We start from the raw sequence: 15,200 nt of genomic DNA on the forward strand, positions 1-15,200 counted from the left end.
CTCTGTCTACGAAGTGCCTTTTTGATACTTGACTTTTATTTGTGTTTTAATTTAATTTTTAAGAAGTTGGAGATCTCCATACAACTATTCAGAAAAATCCAAAATGCATCTGTCAAGAGATTACTCAACTAGACATTGTTTCAAACACATCTTAATAGTTTATTTCATTTTTTCCTTCTAGTTGCATTGAAATCAAGTAGTCCTACAAAGCCTGACAGAAATAGCATTCAGGACGGCAGTATAACCACAAAGCCTAGAGAAAGCGTGCACCTGCTAGAGGGCGAACTTTTACTGCAGGTAATTGCCATTGCTACTTTGAATATATCTGAAGGAATTTCTTATAGCCATGTACATTTATATTTCGAAATGACTTGGGTCTGCCCAACAATTATTATTATTACAATTTTTGAGGCGTACTGGGTTTCCTTCGTTTCTTTTTGTTGCTTTTCCTTGCCTTTCATTTGTTTTCCTGCTTCAGTAAAATGAGCTGAGCTGAAAGATTCTTATTTTGTTGTTTATTTACTTACCATATCTTAACTGAAAACATTAACTAATTTTCTAAGAAGCTGTACCCAGCAATTCCATTCTGGCCCCTTCACCACTGTCATGAACATCTGTGTTACTAATCTCTGAGCAGAATTGTTTGCTATCTGAGGAAGAGTGATGGAATGATCCATAATTTCTCCACTGGTTTTACAGGACAGCATTCTCTTTCTCAGCACCGGCTATTGTAGTGTAACTAAATTTTGATTTGTAACTAAATTTTGCCTGGCAATCAAACAAAGGTGTGGAGAATAGTTTGGTTGTAATCCTTCTGGCAACAAATTGCTGTTCTGTAGCTGAAGCTAAGATACTGTGTGGCTTGCTTGGTTCTGATTTTGTGCAATGTATAAATCCACCCACTGTGGCTAAGATTATATGTCCGCTGTGGCTTTCTGAATATCCATGATTGAAAAATTTTGCTTTGGTGCCATTTAGCCACTGTATGTCAATAATTTAAACATTCTTAGATGTCCCACATTAAAAAAAACAAAACCTCTATCACTCCTGGAATCCTATAGTAGTTCTGGTTGCCTGTCAATTTATATAAACTCTTGGGCCAGTATTAAAATTACTTGCCTTTCATAAACATCACAATTTTTTTTTTGCAGATTCCCTTTTCTATTTCATCCCCTCAGTCCTTTAAAAAGAAACAACTACTTATAAAATCCAGAGTGCTTTCTAAAGCTTCACTTTAGAGTGAGAGGCTACAGTTGGGAAGACAATTCTGCTGATTTATAGAAGCACTTTAGCATTTATTAGAATTTTGTATGAATTAAAGATTTAAAATTATTAGTACTTACATGGTAGTAAATCATGTGCCAGTTTTTATAACTGTGTTTTTAATGGCAACATACAGTACATATATAAAACCTTTAGCACAGATTTTGGGTCTGTTCAGAAAGTGCTGTTAAGATTAAGTTAGTATTTCTAATGTATGGCTAAGTATATTTTGTCTACTGACATATTCTTTATGTATGATCATTTAAAGTCCTTTTAAAACCAGTGCTTTTTTTCAAACTGTTGCTGTTGTCTTTAGGCATTAAATGGCTTTGTACTAGTGGTCACATCAGATGCCCTCATATTTTATGTGTCTTCTACAATCCAGGATTATTTGGGTTTCCAGCAGGTAAGCACTTTAATTCCAGGTTAAAAATAAAATCTTCGTCCATATTATTATTATTGTTGCTGTTATTTCGTGAAAGACAACTTTCTTAATGTCACTTCCTTGGATAACTAAAGAAAAGATGCAGTGCATAAACTATTCAGGAAGTTTTTGTGAGACTCATTTTAAAGAAACCTATTCATTTTTCTCTCTGTTCAGAATGCTGTTTTTTTTTTTCCGGAGCTGTTTAGTTCTTGGAGCATAGTAACTTAGGGCTTGTCCCCACCCATATGTCTCTCCCTGATCCTTAAAGTCATCTACTGATTGCACAGATAATAAGCAATCCAAATGAATATTGGAATCCTTACAAAATTAAGAACTCTTATTTTAAAGGGAACATGGTGGCTTAAAACATATTAAAGTACTTAAGGTACTAAATAAATATAACTTTTGATTCTAAACTATGTACTGTAATCCTCTTCTATGGATGAATGGGCTGGCAATAGATTGGTAGGACAAGTTCACATTTGTTCTCAAAAGACACACTCCAGGCTTATTTCTGTTCCAGGTATCTCTAGGTATGTTTAGTCTATCATCTGTTATGTTTTTTTCACTAGTAACATTGTTCCAAAATGTTAAAAAAAATCCTTTAGCGGATTCATGAGTTTTTTCCTGCATTATTTCCTTGTGTGTTACTTAATTATACTGAGATAAACTGTAGCACCCATTATAGTAATCAGACTTGGTGAATAAAATGCCTGAAATATTTTTGTCATTATTTCTTGGATGTAGTCTGACATTATACACCAGTGTGTATTTGAATTAATTCATACAGAAGATAGACCAGAATTCCAGCGCCAACTTCACTGGGCTCTTAATCCTGTACAGTCCACAGATTCTGGACAGATGATTCAAGGTGAGGATCTAATAGCTGCCAGTAATGACATATCTCTCAATGAAAGATAATCAGTTTAAAATTTACAGATAACTGAAGGGGTAATTCATTATGTATTTGCTACTTGGAACAGAGGGGTACATCCATACAACAATGTCCTTAATCTGATGTGTCAGTTTTTGAAGGAAAGTTTAAGAATTGCAGTCTCTTCAAGAGGAAGCATGATCTGGGAGAAATGGAAGTAATATTCAACACTTATTTTTAAATATATGTCAATTGAATAGAATATATAGCTTAATTTGCTCATAAACCTATGTATGGTATATGAAATTTAAAAGTTTAGTTTATTCAGACAATAACTGTAAATTAGTTTGAATTTCCACAGTGTTTACACACACAGAAACACAATTAAAATTAAATATACACAGAATATACACAGTTTGTGTGTTTAGAAGTGAGCAAGCAAAAGCCAATGTTCAAATCAGATCAAACCAAATCTCTTTATTACCGTCTTTGACCAGGCTTAAAAGCCAATGTTGAAAACAGAAGAAACCAACCTTGTGTGAAAACAATGGAAGTTTTGTGTTCTGAACAAAAAGATTATACTTACTTTCAAGGAGGAAAAGCTGAGAAGAGAAAGAGAGAAAGGCTAAGAATACATACCTTGCCACATGAAACTTAATCTCATTTTCTAAATCTGAAATATTGTCACTATCAGAAGCTATGTGTGTGAGAAATAAAGTGTAACAGTTAAACAATAAAATTAATTGAATATAACAATGTTAATATTTCACTTAATTTTTGTTCTTTGCCCACTTTCTGAAACTTCTTTGTTGCCTCAGCCCCTTTTGCAGTGCTGCCATTAACATGCCATTCAAAGGCTGGTAGGGCAGAGACTACCCTAACAAAAATTGCTCATTATGTTGTATAGATGTTCTTCTCAAAAGAGGTTCTAAGGTTATTTTTTTTTCCTATAGGAGATAATGGCTTTTCGCCATCAGCAACATATTACAACCCAGAACAGCTACCTCCAGAGAATTCATCATTCATGGAACGAAACTTCATTTGTAGGCTACGCTGTCTCTTGGATAATTCATCTGGGTTTTTGGTGAGTACAGAGTTACGTGCTTTAAATGTATGGTTTCATATCTCATTATGACAATGCTCTGTGGCAAATCGTTGGCTCATATCCTCCCCATTACACTTTCATCACCCTACGCATGTGAAGGAAGAGAGAGTCAAAGCTGCTGTTTGCAGTTAGGAATACACTGCAGTTTCCTTTTATGTCTGAATACAGGAAAATGAGATTTGTGCAATCACAGTTGTCTTATAATTAATTCGATATTGAAAACACTATATTTTTGGTGAACAATTTTCCAGGGGATTGTTGTTAGCCTGTTACAACAAAAACAATAAATAATCTTGTGCTACTTAACTGTTCACACCATACTGAGAGATTGGAAGTAGCTAAATCTGATAAGTTTTACTATGCCTCAAGACTAGGTTGCAATGTGGATGAAGTATAATTTCCTGTGTTCCATAGGAAACCTGTGAGGTGAAAGGTCCCCTGTGCAAGCACCAAGTCATGTCTGACCCTTTGGGGGGATGCCACTTTTGCGACGTTTTGTAGTTGTTGCATACTACTAGCAGAAACCTTAAACTCTACTGCATATAAGAAGAAGAAGGAGGAAAAAAACTTGAAAAGAATTTTAGTAGTCATTCTTGTGACAAAAATTACATTACATCTTTCCTCTTCTGAGTCCAAAGACCCAAGAAATTTTAATATTTAACAAAATGTATGAGGATCAGTTTGCAACCTTTTAAGTTAATGCTTTCACAGAAGATGTTATCTTATTAAAAGTTCTGAAACTTGTTTTAGTGTTCTAGTTTCCTCCTTCTTTCTTCATTGCAAGAGATGAAGAATTTGGATTCCATCTTTCCATGAATGGAATACAGATCTTTACTACCATTTCTGAATTCTGTACATATAAAGAACTGTACTAGCAGTGAATGGCAATTGGTCACAAATTAGAATCTGCAGTAGATTCAGTATATGTGTAAAATCTACACTATCCAGTTTCTTAGCATTATGTAATTATCCCACCCCTGCCCCAAAATAAGGATCGATCGATCTATCTATCTATCTATCTATCTATCTATCTATCTATCTATCTATCTATCTATCTATCTATCACCACCCATCTCCTCCCCCCAGAGGGACTGTGGGTGGTAAAACACTACAAACCTTTTCAGTTAAAACAGAATTTCTCAGGGAGATGATTTAACAATTCAAATATATAAAAAATTAAAATGTCTTTGTGGTATTTTATATTTGAAAAAATATTGAGTAACAATAAAAAGTGTTTAATGAGGGTTTGTGTAAAACTGAAAAAGCATTCCATCATAGCCATTGGAACGCCTAAAAGTTCTTGCTCCCTCAATTTTCCCCCACGGCCAGAAAAGTAGATGGAGCTGTGGTTCATGGTGAACACTGGCTATCACAGCAATCTACAGAAAGGTTGCAAACGTTTTTTGAAATATTTCTGAACATATTCTTTTAAATTGCATAGGAAACATCAAATACACAGACATGCTGTGTGCAAGAAGGATTCTCTTCACACATCTGTTGACTTTTGCTCTATGAATTTGGCCTGAACTACCAAATAACAGTAATAATTAATCAGATTCTCTTCTACACAGTCCACAATGAACAGCAAAGCAAAAACTAAGTAAAATTTGTACCTGGCCTGTATGTTTGAGAAAGAATTCTTTCTAATGCGCATGAGTCCATATGTCTTATGTTATAAATGTGATCTGCCTGCAGAAGTTCTCAGAAAACAACCCAAGCACTGTTTCATAGTGCATTAGCTGCATTCAGAGCTCTGAATAGCAGCAGTGCATATGGTTTTGCTTTTCAAAATGTTAAAACTATCAAAGGTCAACATTCAAAAGCAAATATAGTTTATTTCTTCCATTTAGCAATAGCTGAAACATCAGCTGCATTAGTAACCTTTGTAATGCACATACTGCAAACATTGGCATTTATTAATCTTCAGTGTCTGCAAAAGAATAAAGCACAGCAGCAGACAGAGAATGCCACTACATTAACTCATAAATTAAACTTTACGTTTTTCATAATAAAAAGAATAAAAATAGTAATAGCTTGCTTACTAGGCAGGCAAAAACACATTTTCTTAAGTCAAAACAGTTCTTAATCACTGTTAATTAGGTGCCATCGAGTCGGGTTCAGCGTTTGGTGACTGTATGGACAAATGCTCGCTCTCTGAACCTGTATTGTACTAACTTGTAATTCTTCCAGGGGAATTTCAGTAACTTCTTTTATTCTGTTTACCCTCCTTACCCATTGTCCTACCCTTCTACTTCCCCCTTAACATTGCCAAATGTAATAAAATGTTTTATGCCACCCAGTATCTTAACAAGAGCCCTATCTTTCCTCTTCTCAACTCTCTCCAGCCAGTAGCAACAGGGATGCATCCAGAGCCTGCTCTTTTCTTAGGTAAATCTGGAGATCTGGAGAATGCTTCTAAAATAATTAAAAAAAAAATCCAGCCAATCATAATTTATAAAAATAACAATAAAGTGATTGAAATGAGACAAAAATCTCAGAACATAGGTATTTCTGTCTGAGCTCATTTCAGTACCTGAAATAATGATTTAAAGCTTGGAACAAGGATTAAAAAGAACATCTTCCATGAATGTTTTAGCACTGGCAAGAAATCAAAACTGAAAATTACTACTAAAACATATATTGGAATATTGCTGATATGGCTATAATAGAGTATAATCTAACAACCCTCATTATGATAACTGAAGATTGATCTGATAGTAGATGAGTTATATAATCATACTCTCCTTTGCCATGCCATTTAGTTAGAGGCATTTTTAGTAGGACAGAACAATAGTCTATAGAAAAGGGGCAGCACAGCAGTACATGTATTCATATTTATTTTCTTGACTTCACATGGACAAATCCATTCTGATATGAGCATTACTACAGTATTTCTTATCCTGAAACAGGGTAAAATGTTTAGCCTGGCTACTGAGATACAGAGGCAATGTTAAATGAATATTTGGCTTTAGGAAAATTATATATTATATATCTTAAATAGATAATCCTGGATGGCTCACAAGGAGCCCTTTACTGTATGGATATTATAACACATCCTATAAGAATACAATGAAGACCAGAGATGTAATCAAAAAGGTTTGCTTTAGCTAAGCCTTAAGATGGTATGCTCATGCCTATGCCTCAAAGGATGTTATTTCTAATTCCTGTCTTAAATATGCATTAGGAACACAGCAGGAGATTGTGCGTGCAGTCCTTCAAATTGCTGATTGAATGGCTTCCAGTAGTCCAAAATCTTTATACACTTTCACTTTGGAGCCATTGAATATATGGCTGATTATCTTGGCTTTAAAAAGTTATAAGGATATCTCATTGCCACCCACAAAGAAGAAGGAAGCTTAGGATAACCATAAAACTTCCTTACTTGTTATTCTGAGGGGAAACCTTGGTCACTCTCTCCAAATGTCAAAGGACTGAAAAGTAACTCCAGGATTTTGAAGGACCTAAGTTGCTTTAAGGCATTTCTGTTGTGTCTCTGTCTTTATGTCACACTATACTTTTTGAGAAGTCGGTAACTTCCATTTTACTAGCTTTTCCTTTTTACAAGTCTGAATAGAAGAGAGAATGGTCAGATTTTAAACTGCACTTGTGATGCTGCTTTGTGCCACAGAGTTGAAAAGAAAAGAAGAAGAACCCAGATAAACCCTTGCTTTGACCCTTTTTTGAATTGTGATTTCAGCAAACAGGTTGCTTTGGCTGTCATATTTGACCTGCAGCCAGAAACTATCATGAAATATTTTAGTTTGGAGTAATAATTAATAGTGTATGAAGGAATGTTAAGATTAGCATACCTCAATGTTTTTCATGATTTTTAAAATATACAGTAAATCTCTCTATCTGCTTTTCTCTTTTGCAAAGAATTAAATGTGGATTAAAACTGAAGAATATGGTTATAGCTTTGTTTCTTCCTCTGAAGGCCATGAATTTTCAAGGGCGGTTAAAGTTTCTCCATGGTCAGAACAAGAAAGGGAAAGATGGAACTGTTATATCTCCTCAGCTGGCTCTGTTTGCAGTAGCTACTCCACTTCAGTCACCTTCCATTCTTGAAATTCGTACAAAGAACTTTATCTTCAGAAGTAAACATAAGCTGGACTTCACGCCAATAGGATGTGATGCCAAGTAAGTTCAAAAAGATAAATAATGAATGTTGTTCATGTTCTATACTACAGCTTCAACATGTAAATACAGATCTTTAATACCTCAGTACCAATTGCTTTTCAACCTTATTTTCTTTGTTATATAATGAATTACTGCTAAGAATAATCATAATTGCATTCATAATCCACTGATACATTTCAAAGAATAGATTAAGGCCATATATTTAGGAAGTTAGCTGCATTTGGATAGGTCACCTTTCTCTATCAAGTATTATTGCCATACTTTATCAGTAAAATCTTCTAAATTATGTTACATTCAGTTTTCTGCCAGGCATTATTATTTTATTTGCTTATTTATTTGATATTGACCCTGCTTTTCTCCAGCAAGTATTTCCAGACAATTTCAACATCAGGTCACAACTAGTTAACAAAATGCATTATTTCCCCTTTTTTCTCATGCCTGCCGCACATGCAAAACTAAAAGTGGGATGCCCGTGCTCCCAAGGCCTTTCCTGAGGGTTCCTAAAAGGTGCGTCCCCTTTTAGAGTTGCCCCCTCAGCTTCACTGAAAGGGAGAGCAGAATTAAATGCAACCCCCTCCTGCCCTGGGAGGTAATTTCCTTCTGGGGACATGGTAAAACAGTTGTCTTAGTCTCTGCTTAGAGGAGGATGCTGATGGTGACACGCCTCCAGAACAATGTTCCTTTTCACCCAAAGTTTAGGAAAGTGGTAAAATCCTGGGCAGAGCAGCCTCTCCTGGTTGAGCGTAGCTCGAGGGCTGATCCCATGAAGAAATTGCTTTCCAGAGGTACAGCAGACAGCCAGACTGTATGGCGCATTTTAACTTTTTCTCATTGTCTGAACAGGTGATGTTTCTTATTTTGTCCATCTCCACTCATGTGGGAAGGGAAAAGGGGCTGGCTGTTCTGAAGAGCACTTGTGGTGATATTCTTGTTTGTAGCCGATCTTTTCTGTTGGTTTTATTGTGAATGCTGATGCTTTAGGATGTGGTTATTGGATTTTTTTTTACTCTGTGTGGCAACTTAAGCTGGTGTAAAGATTGTGTCAAATATATCTTGCAGGGGAAGAATTGTGCTGGGTTACACTGAAGCAGAACTTTGCATGAGAGGATCGGGCTACCAGTTTATCCACGCAGCTGATATGCTTTATTGTGCTGAGAACCATGTCAGAAGTAAGAGTGGTCTTGATAAGGAGAGAAATACATGCCCGAATAAGTTCTTAAATGTATCCTAAGATAGCCTTTTTGCTTTTCGAATAAGCACTTTCCTTTAGACACGTCCTTATACTAAACATAAGAGTTTATGCTGGAAGAAGCAGTATTTTAATATCCCCATGTGGATTCCTTTTGCCTGAATCTACATGTTCCTGTCACATCCCACTCTGCATTTCTTTCTTTTCTGCCACTAGATCAGTTTTTCAGTTAGAATATGTGTTTTAAAGCATTTTTCCCAAGGCTAAATTTAGAATGTTTGCTGTATCTTGCTGTATTTAAATATTTTTTTAAATCAAAATATTTATATTGGTTGGTTGATCTTCTACTGAAAACGTGTTGTGCACATGTTTTGTCATGTTCCCCTTTCCTTAGTGGAAGTGGGGTCATTGCTTTTCACTCGTTCTGAGAAACAGCACTCTGTTTTGCCAAAACAAGAGCAAGTAAAATACATCTTTTTTTAGCTCCTCTAATAAATGGTGGAAAATATTGTTGTAACCAAGCTACGGTGGTTGAGCTATTGGGTTCCGGAGCTACTGTATATAATTATCAGGATATTTTAAGAGTTTTAAGAGCTTCAGGTATTTTGTTTTCACCAGTCTGTGGTTTAGCTCAGATATATAATTTGATGGTAATATAATAATCAATCTGAATGCTAAATCTAATTAGGATAAAATAAATATTTTTGTATTTGTTTTTAGTGATAAAGACTGGAGAGAGTGGTATGACTGTGTTTAGACTTCTGACCAAGGAAAATCGATGGGCCTGGGTTCAAGCAAATGCCCGCCTGGTTTATAAAAATGGAAGACCAGATTACATCATTGCTACACAGAGACCTATTACGTAAGTAGCCACCAAGACAGGTTTTATAACTACCAACTCCTAAATCAGATAAACCAGCATAATATACATCGGGACTGGCTTCTTTTCCTCTTTGGCTCAAGGAGGTGTATTTGGTGATGAGTGTCCAAAATGTTCATGATTCTTATGGTTTGCTTATAAAATAAATAAATAATCTTAAAGTTGTACTGTTGGAAAACCATAGTATTGCCATCAAATTTTGATCATATGAGCTTAGAGTGTTCTGGGCACTGCAGAGGGGGGCTGGCGTGCTATATGTGAGCCAGTGTGGAACGAATTTTGTCCAATTTTGGTGGAACGAACTCTGCTATATAACAAAAATCAGTAAGTAGGAATTATTTAATCAGATTTCCCCCTTAAAGTATTTCTTTAATTAGTTTCAGCATTAAATTTGATCTTTAGTGTGATTATTTAAAACTACGTATATGTTTGTGCATATGCATACATTTGTGCATACACCCAGAGGTATGTATATATTAGATATATTGATGGATGGATAAGGTATGACTTTATTATGGTCACAAACCAAAAATATGAGGGAGAAATTGACACCCATAGTTTACAGTAAAAGACCATATGAGCAGGACATACCTAATGCAACTATAATCTAGTTGGCCATAAACTTGCAGAATTCATCACGGCATCCAGGAGTATCCCTGATCTGAGACAATATTATGTTGTTACATTTCTCTTTATAAAAGGTAAAAATAAAACAAGTAGTATTACAATGGTATCTGAATCCCAAGGGTAGGTTGTGTCATTGTAGAAGATACAATGACATACTTCCTGCCGCAGAAGAAAGTATGTTAAATGATACAAATAAATGTATTTGGGCAAGTTGAGTCCTTGAGCCATGGTTGTTTACTCCAATATCTGTGGGTTAGATCTCAGACTCTGCCTGGCTCTTACAGTCTGCCAGTCTCTGCTTTGTCATAGCCCAGTTCCCTCAGAGATGATGGGGAAAACTCATATTCACCTGTTTCTAAGTGGATACTAAATTATCAGCATGATCTTGTAAAAATCCATGTACTGCATTTAGTGAATCCTGCTTCTATATGAAGCGCTAAATTATATATATATTCTGCTGATACCATTTGGATTCTCAATAAGTTTGTGTGTGGGCTAAAGTGAGTCATAAATATAAATAAAATAAATAAATCTTACATCCAAATCCAAATATAACCTTAGTAAAGGTAAAGGTTTCCCTTGATGTAAAGTCCAGTCGTGTCTGACTCTAGGGGGCGGTGCTCATCTCCGTTTCTAAGCCTTAGAGCCGGCGTTGTCCGTAGACACTTCCGGGTCATGTGGCCAGCATGACGACACGGAACGCCGTTACCTTCCCGCCGAAGCGGTACCTATTGATCTACTCACATTTGCACGTTTTCGAACTGCTAGGTGAGCAGGAGCGGGGACTAGCAATGGGAGCTCACCCCGCCGCGCGGTTTCGAACCGCCGACCTTCCGATCGGCAGCTCAGCGGTTTAACCTGCAGCGCCACCGCGTCCCTCAATATAACCTTACTTGTATGCAATAAACTTGCGCAAATCCAGTAGAACTATTTCCTGTTCTTTTTTCATTGAAATAGGAATAATTTAAGCTCTCCTCTGCTTGGATGTTTATCATAGAGACTTATTTTGAATAATAAAATAAAATAAAATGTTTATTCAAAAACCCACTAAAAATTAATGTTTTTTAAGATCCTGGCCTAAAGAAGGAAATTTAAATATAATGCTGTAATATCATTCCATTAATGACAAACTAATGTAATACATTCACTTGGTGTTTAATTGCTCTTACGTTTTATAGAAATGCAGTTGCAGATTAGTTATATTAAGAATACTGCTTGCAGACTTTATATTTCATATATCTCTTTATGGTTGCAATCTTTCAGGGGTTTTTTTTTACTATTCCAAGTAATGAAGATAAGATTTACTGCTATTCATTTTAAAGCATTTCCCCCCTACTATTAGTAAAACTATTTCTGCCTACTATTAGTAAACTATTATTTTATGTTTTTCTATTACTGTAGATTTGAAACAAAAATGCTTCATGGAAGCCCAGCCAAGTGTTTCAAAATCAATCATTAAAAGAATCCTTTGTATAAAATAAAGCAGGATAAAACATAATAAACTTATCAATAGGAACATCCAAACAATAAATGTTGGTAAAATAGTTCCTTATCACATTAAGAAATGAGTGAATAAAGATGCATTTCCAACCAAAGTAAAAAAAAATGTGAAGAAAGGGGGATATGCACAAACTATAATCATGCCCAGTCATTTTCCCCCTTTTGAATAATAATCTACTCTTGTAATCACAGATTTTCTTAAGAAATCCCCTATGATGGTATTGGAGGAAGAGGAATCAACATTTACACACACACACACACACACACACACACACACACCCAAAAAGAACCAAACATTGTAAACTCGGTTTGGGAATATGGAACCAGTGATACAATTCTTTGAGATCAATTTAATGACGTGTCTCCTATCCTGCCGATGTTATTTTTACTAGGTTACATTTCAGAAGTGATAGCTTCTACATAGAATTCAGTAAGCCCCTGTTCTATACAATTTTGATAGAGTCAAGCCCGTTTCTTTGTGAAGTCCTAGGTTTTCTACGTAACTCCTTTCTGTGCATAGTTATGTATTTCACTGCACACTTCAACACTGAAATTCAGTTAACTTTCCTCTCTTTGTATTTTTCAATTCAGAGATGAAGAGGGTTCAGAGCACTTACGAAAGCGCAACATGAAACTTCCTTTCATGTTTGCTACAGGTGAGGCTGTGTTGTATGAAGTCATGTTTCCTCACCCTGGTTTAATGGATTCATGTCAGACAAGGGTTAAAAGTGGTGTTGGAAAAGGCGCTGCTTCTAAGGCTTCACTGTGCAAAGAATCTGTTGACCCCAGTTCGCTTTTGGGGGCAATGTTGCAGCAGGATGAATCGGTGTATCTCTGTCCACCTGCTTCAAATAAAATCTCCTTTGAGAAGGACTTTTTTTCAGACACCAGAGATGAATTGAGCAGCATGATGGGCAGAAATTGGCAGGATGCTATTTTATCAGTAGGGAATAATAGTATCCTCAAACAAGAGCTGACCGACTGTCCTCAAGAAAGTACCTTGATGCATCCTGAAGAAAGTATAGGGCTTTTTCAGGATAACAAAAACAGTGAATTGTACAATATCATGAAAATGCTCGAGGTTGACTTTGATGATATAAAATGTTTTCAGCAGGATGAGGAATTTTTTAAAAATGAACTTTCTGGTGTGGATGACATTAGAGACATTGACATAACCGATGAAATCTTGACCTATGTTCAGGAGTCTTTAAATAAGACAGATGTTTTGTATTCGGGTTGCCAGCAGCAGCTGCCCATGGTTCAGAACTCTGCTTGTTTAATGCAGCAGCAACTAAATCAAGAGCAGATATCAACAGTGGTGGAACAGCAACTGCCACAGCACCAGCAGCTGTGCCAGAAGATGAAGCACATGCAGGTTAATGGGATGTTCACAAACTGGAACTCTGTCAGCAGCACAACTCTTAATACTTCACAACAGCAGATGCAACCCTATGTCTTTTCTGGCATGCAAGAACTAACTCAGGAATTTCCTTACAAATCTGAAGTCAGTGCAGCATCATATGCATGTAGGCAGGAATATATTCCTTACAAGCAGCCTACCAGCATGGTGCCACAAATCACAGATTTCACACAGATAGACTTTCCCATTGGAAACTTTAATCAATCAACTTATTCAAGTTCTTCTGAATTGGATTTCCTCAATTGTTTACAAGTCCCTGAAAGTCAGTCTCATGGGCAGAACTCTCAGCAAATTACAGTAACCCCGCAGGCATGCTATGCTGGTGCTTTGTCAATGTATCAGTGTGTGTCTGAAACCCAGCCAAACTGCACGGAGCAAATACAGTATAATCCTGTGTTATCAGGACAACAGCCATCGTTAAACAAGGTATGGAACTTAAACTTATAAAACAGTCCTGTATTTTTGACCGGTACATATGCTCACTGCTACAGTAAGCCAAAATGTAAAGAATTCTGGTTTATCAACAACTTCTGTCACTTGGCCAATTAAAATAGCAGAAACACAACAGGGATAAAACATTGTGTTATATTCAGATTGGGACGCCTGAACAATCAGGGTTCTCTTCTGATTCCTGACTACTTGGGATTTGTAGGCCAGCAGTCCTGTCAAAGTTGAAAGTCTCTATACCTAACCATTTTAAATCTTAAAAGTGTAGTGTACAAAATTAACAGTTGCTTTACAGATGGTCCATAAAATAATTTGTGCTTGGAGATTTCATTTGATTTGTTCTGCTTCTGCCTGTTGGGTTATTTAGTGGGCCAGTCTGAAACAATGGAAAGCTATTTTTTTATTTATAACAAGGAGTTCTCTTCTTCTGCTTTTATTCTGGACTCCTGTATTGGAGCCAAAGGCATGCTTTAATTACATCAATTCATTCAGTGTTCGCGAGTCACTTCTCAAATTCCAGATCTTGTCAATGAGATAGATGCTTAGAATAAGCTTATATCTTTGTTAACACTTGGTAAATAGTGGCTATAAATACGGAATGTGAACTATCAACAAAAAATTAAAAAATAAATAATAATTAAAATTAATTAAAAAATTAAAGCATGGGAAGAGGTATAGAATATTTATTATTTATGTAACTTGGTTTATATTCTTTTAGTTGTCACCCAACTCTGAGTGGCTTACAATCCTATATATTTAAACAAGGTTAAAACTACAATTTGCTTCTTTAATGGCAAGTTTAATTTTGATAAGTTTCTTTAATTAGCATACTGGCAATATTTCTTTAATTGGCATATTGTCAATATGCATAACACTGGGGAAAAAAAGACTAATGGGCTAAATCCAGTGATGTTATAATAGGGCTAGGCAAGCTATGAGGTACACAAAGTCCCTTGCATCTATTGTGCAGTCAAATGAACACACCAAAAACTTCCCTGAAGTGTGTGGGGTCAAAATCAGATTAAGCAGATTAATAAAAAAAAATTAAAACCTTAAGCTTTGCAAAGGCGTAAGGCACCCATTTTGCTCATTGTCTAAACAAAGGCTTTGTTTTTTTGGTCATTTCTTCATTTAGAGGAAACTGCCATTTCAGAACTAAAACAAAAAAAATGAGCTTAAATGGTTGGCCTCACCCACTCTGTAACATCACAGTGTCCTCAGCCAGGCCCCTCACACCTCTGGAAAGTTGAAATGTAGCTTCTACATACAATAAAATTACCATCTCTGTCATGTAGTATCCATTTCCTAGTTCAACTGCCATTGTGCCCATG

General features: G+C 35.9%; 1 protein-coding gene across 2 annotated transcripts in view; it reads left to right on the forward strand.

Moving 5' to 3' along the window:
- AHR (aryl hydrocarbon receptor) overlaps positions 1-15,200 on the forward strand; it is a 58,025-nt gene that overhangs the window by 30,181 nt on the left and 12,644 nt on the right. Inside the window, exons 3-10 of one of the 2 annotated variants that reach the window (XM_063303730.1) lie at positions 182-297; positions 1,580-1,669; positions 2,438-2,561; positions 3,518-3,648; positions 7,604-7,806; positions 8,866-8,975; positions 9,716-9,857; positions 12,594-12,658. In XM_063303730.1, coding sequence (XP_063159800.1) covers positions 182-297; positions 1,580-1,669; positions 2,438-2,561; positions 3,518-3,648; positions 7,604-7,806; positions 8,866-8,975; positions 9,716-9,857; positions 12,594-12,658 — 981 coding nt within the window. Of the gene's footprint in view, positions 1-181; positions 298-1,579; positions 1,670-2,437; positions 2,562-3,517; positions 3,649-7,603; positions 7,807-8,865; positions 8,976-9,715; positions 9,858-12,593; positions 13,849-15,200 lie in introns of both variants that reach the window. The other variant, XM_063303729.1, reaches the window with a different exon arrangement.

Source organism: Candoia aspera, chromosome 4, assembly GCF_035149785.1.
Source record: "Candoia aspera isolate rCanAsp1 chromosome 4, rCanAsp1.hap2, whole genome shotgun sequence".
Classification (NCBI taxonomy): Eukaryota; Metazoa; Chordata; class Lepidosauria; order Squamata; family Boidae; genus Candoia; species Candoia aspera.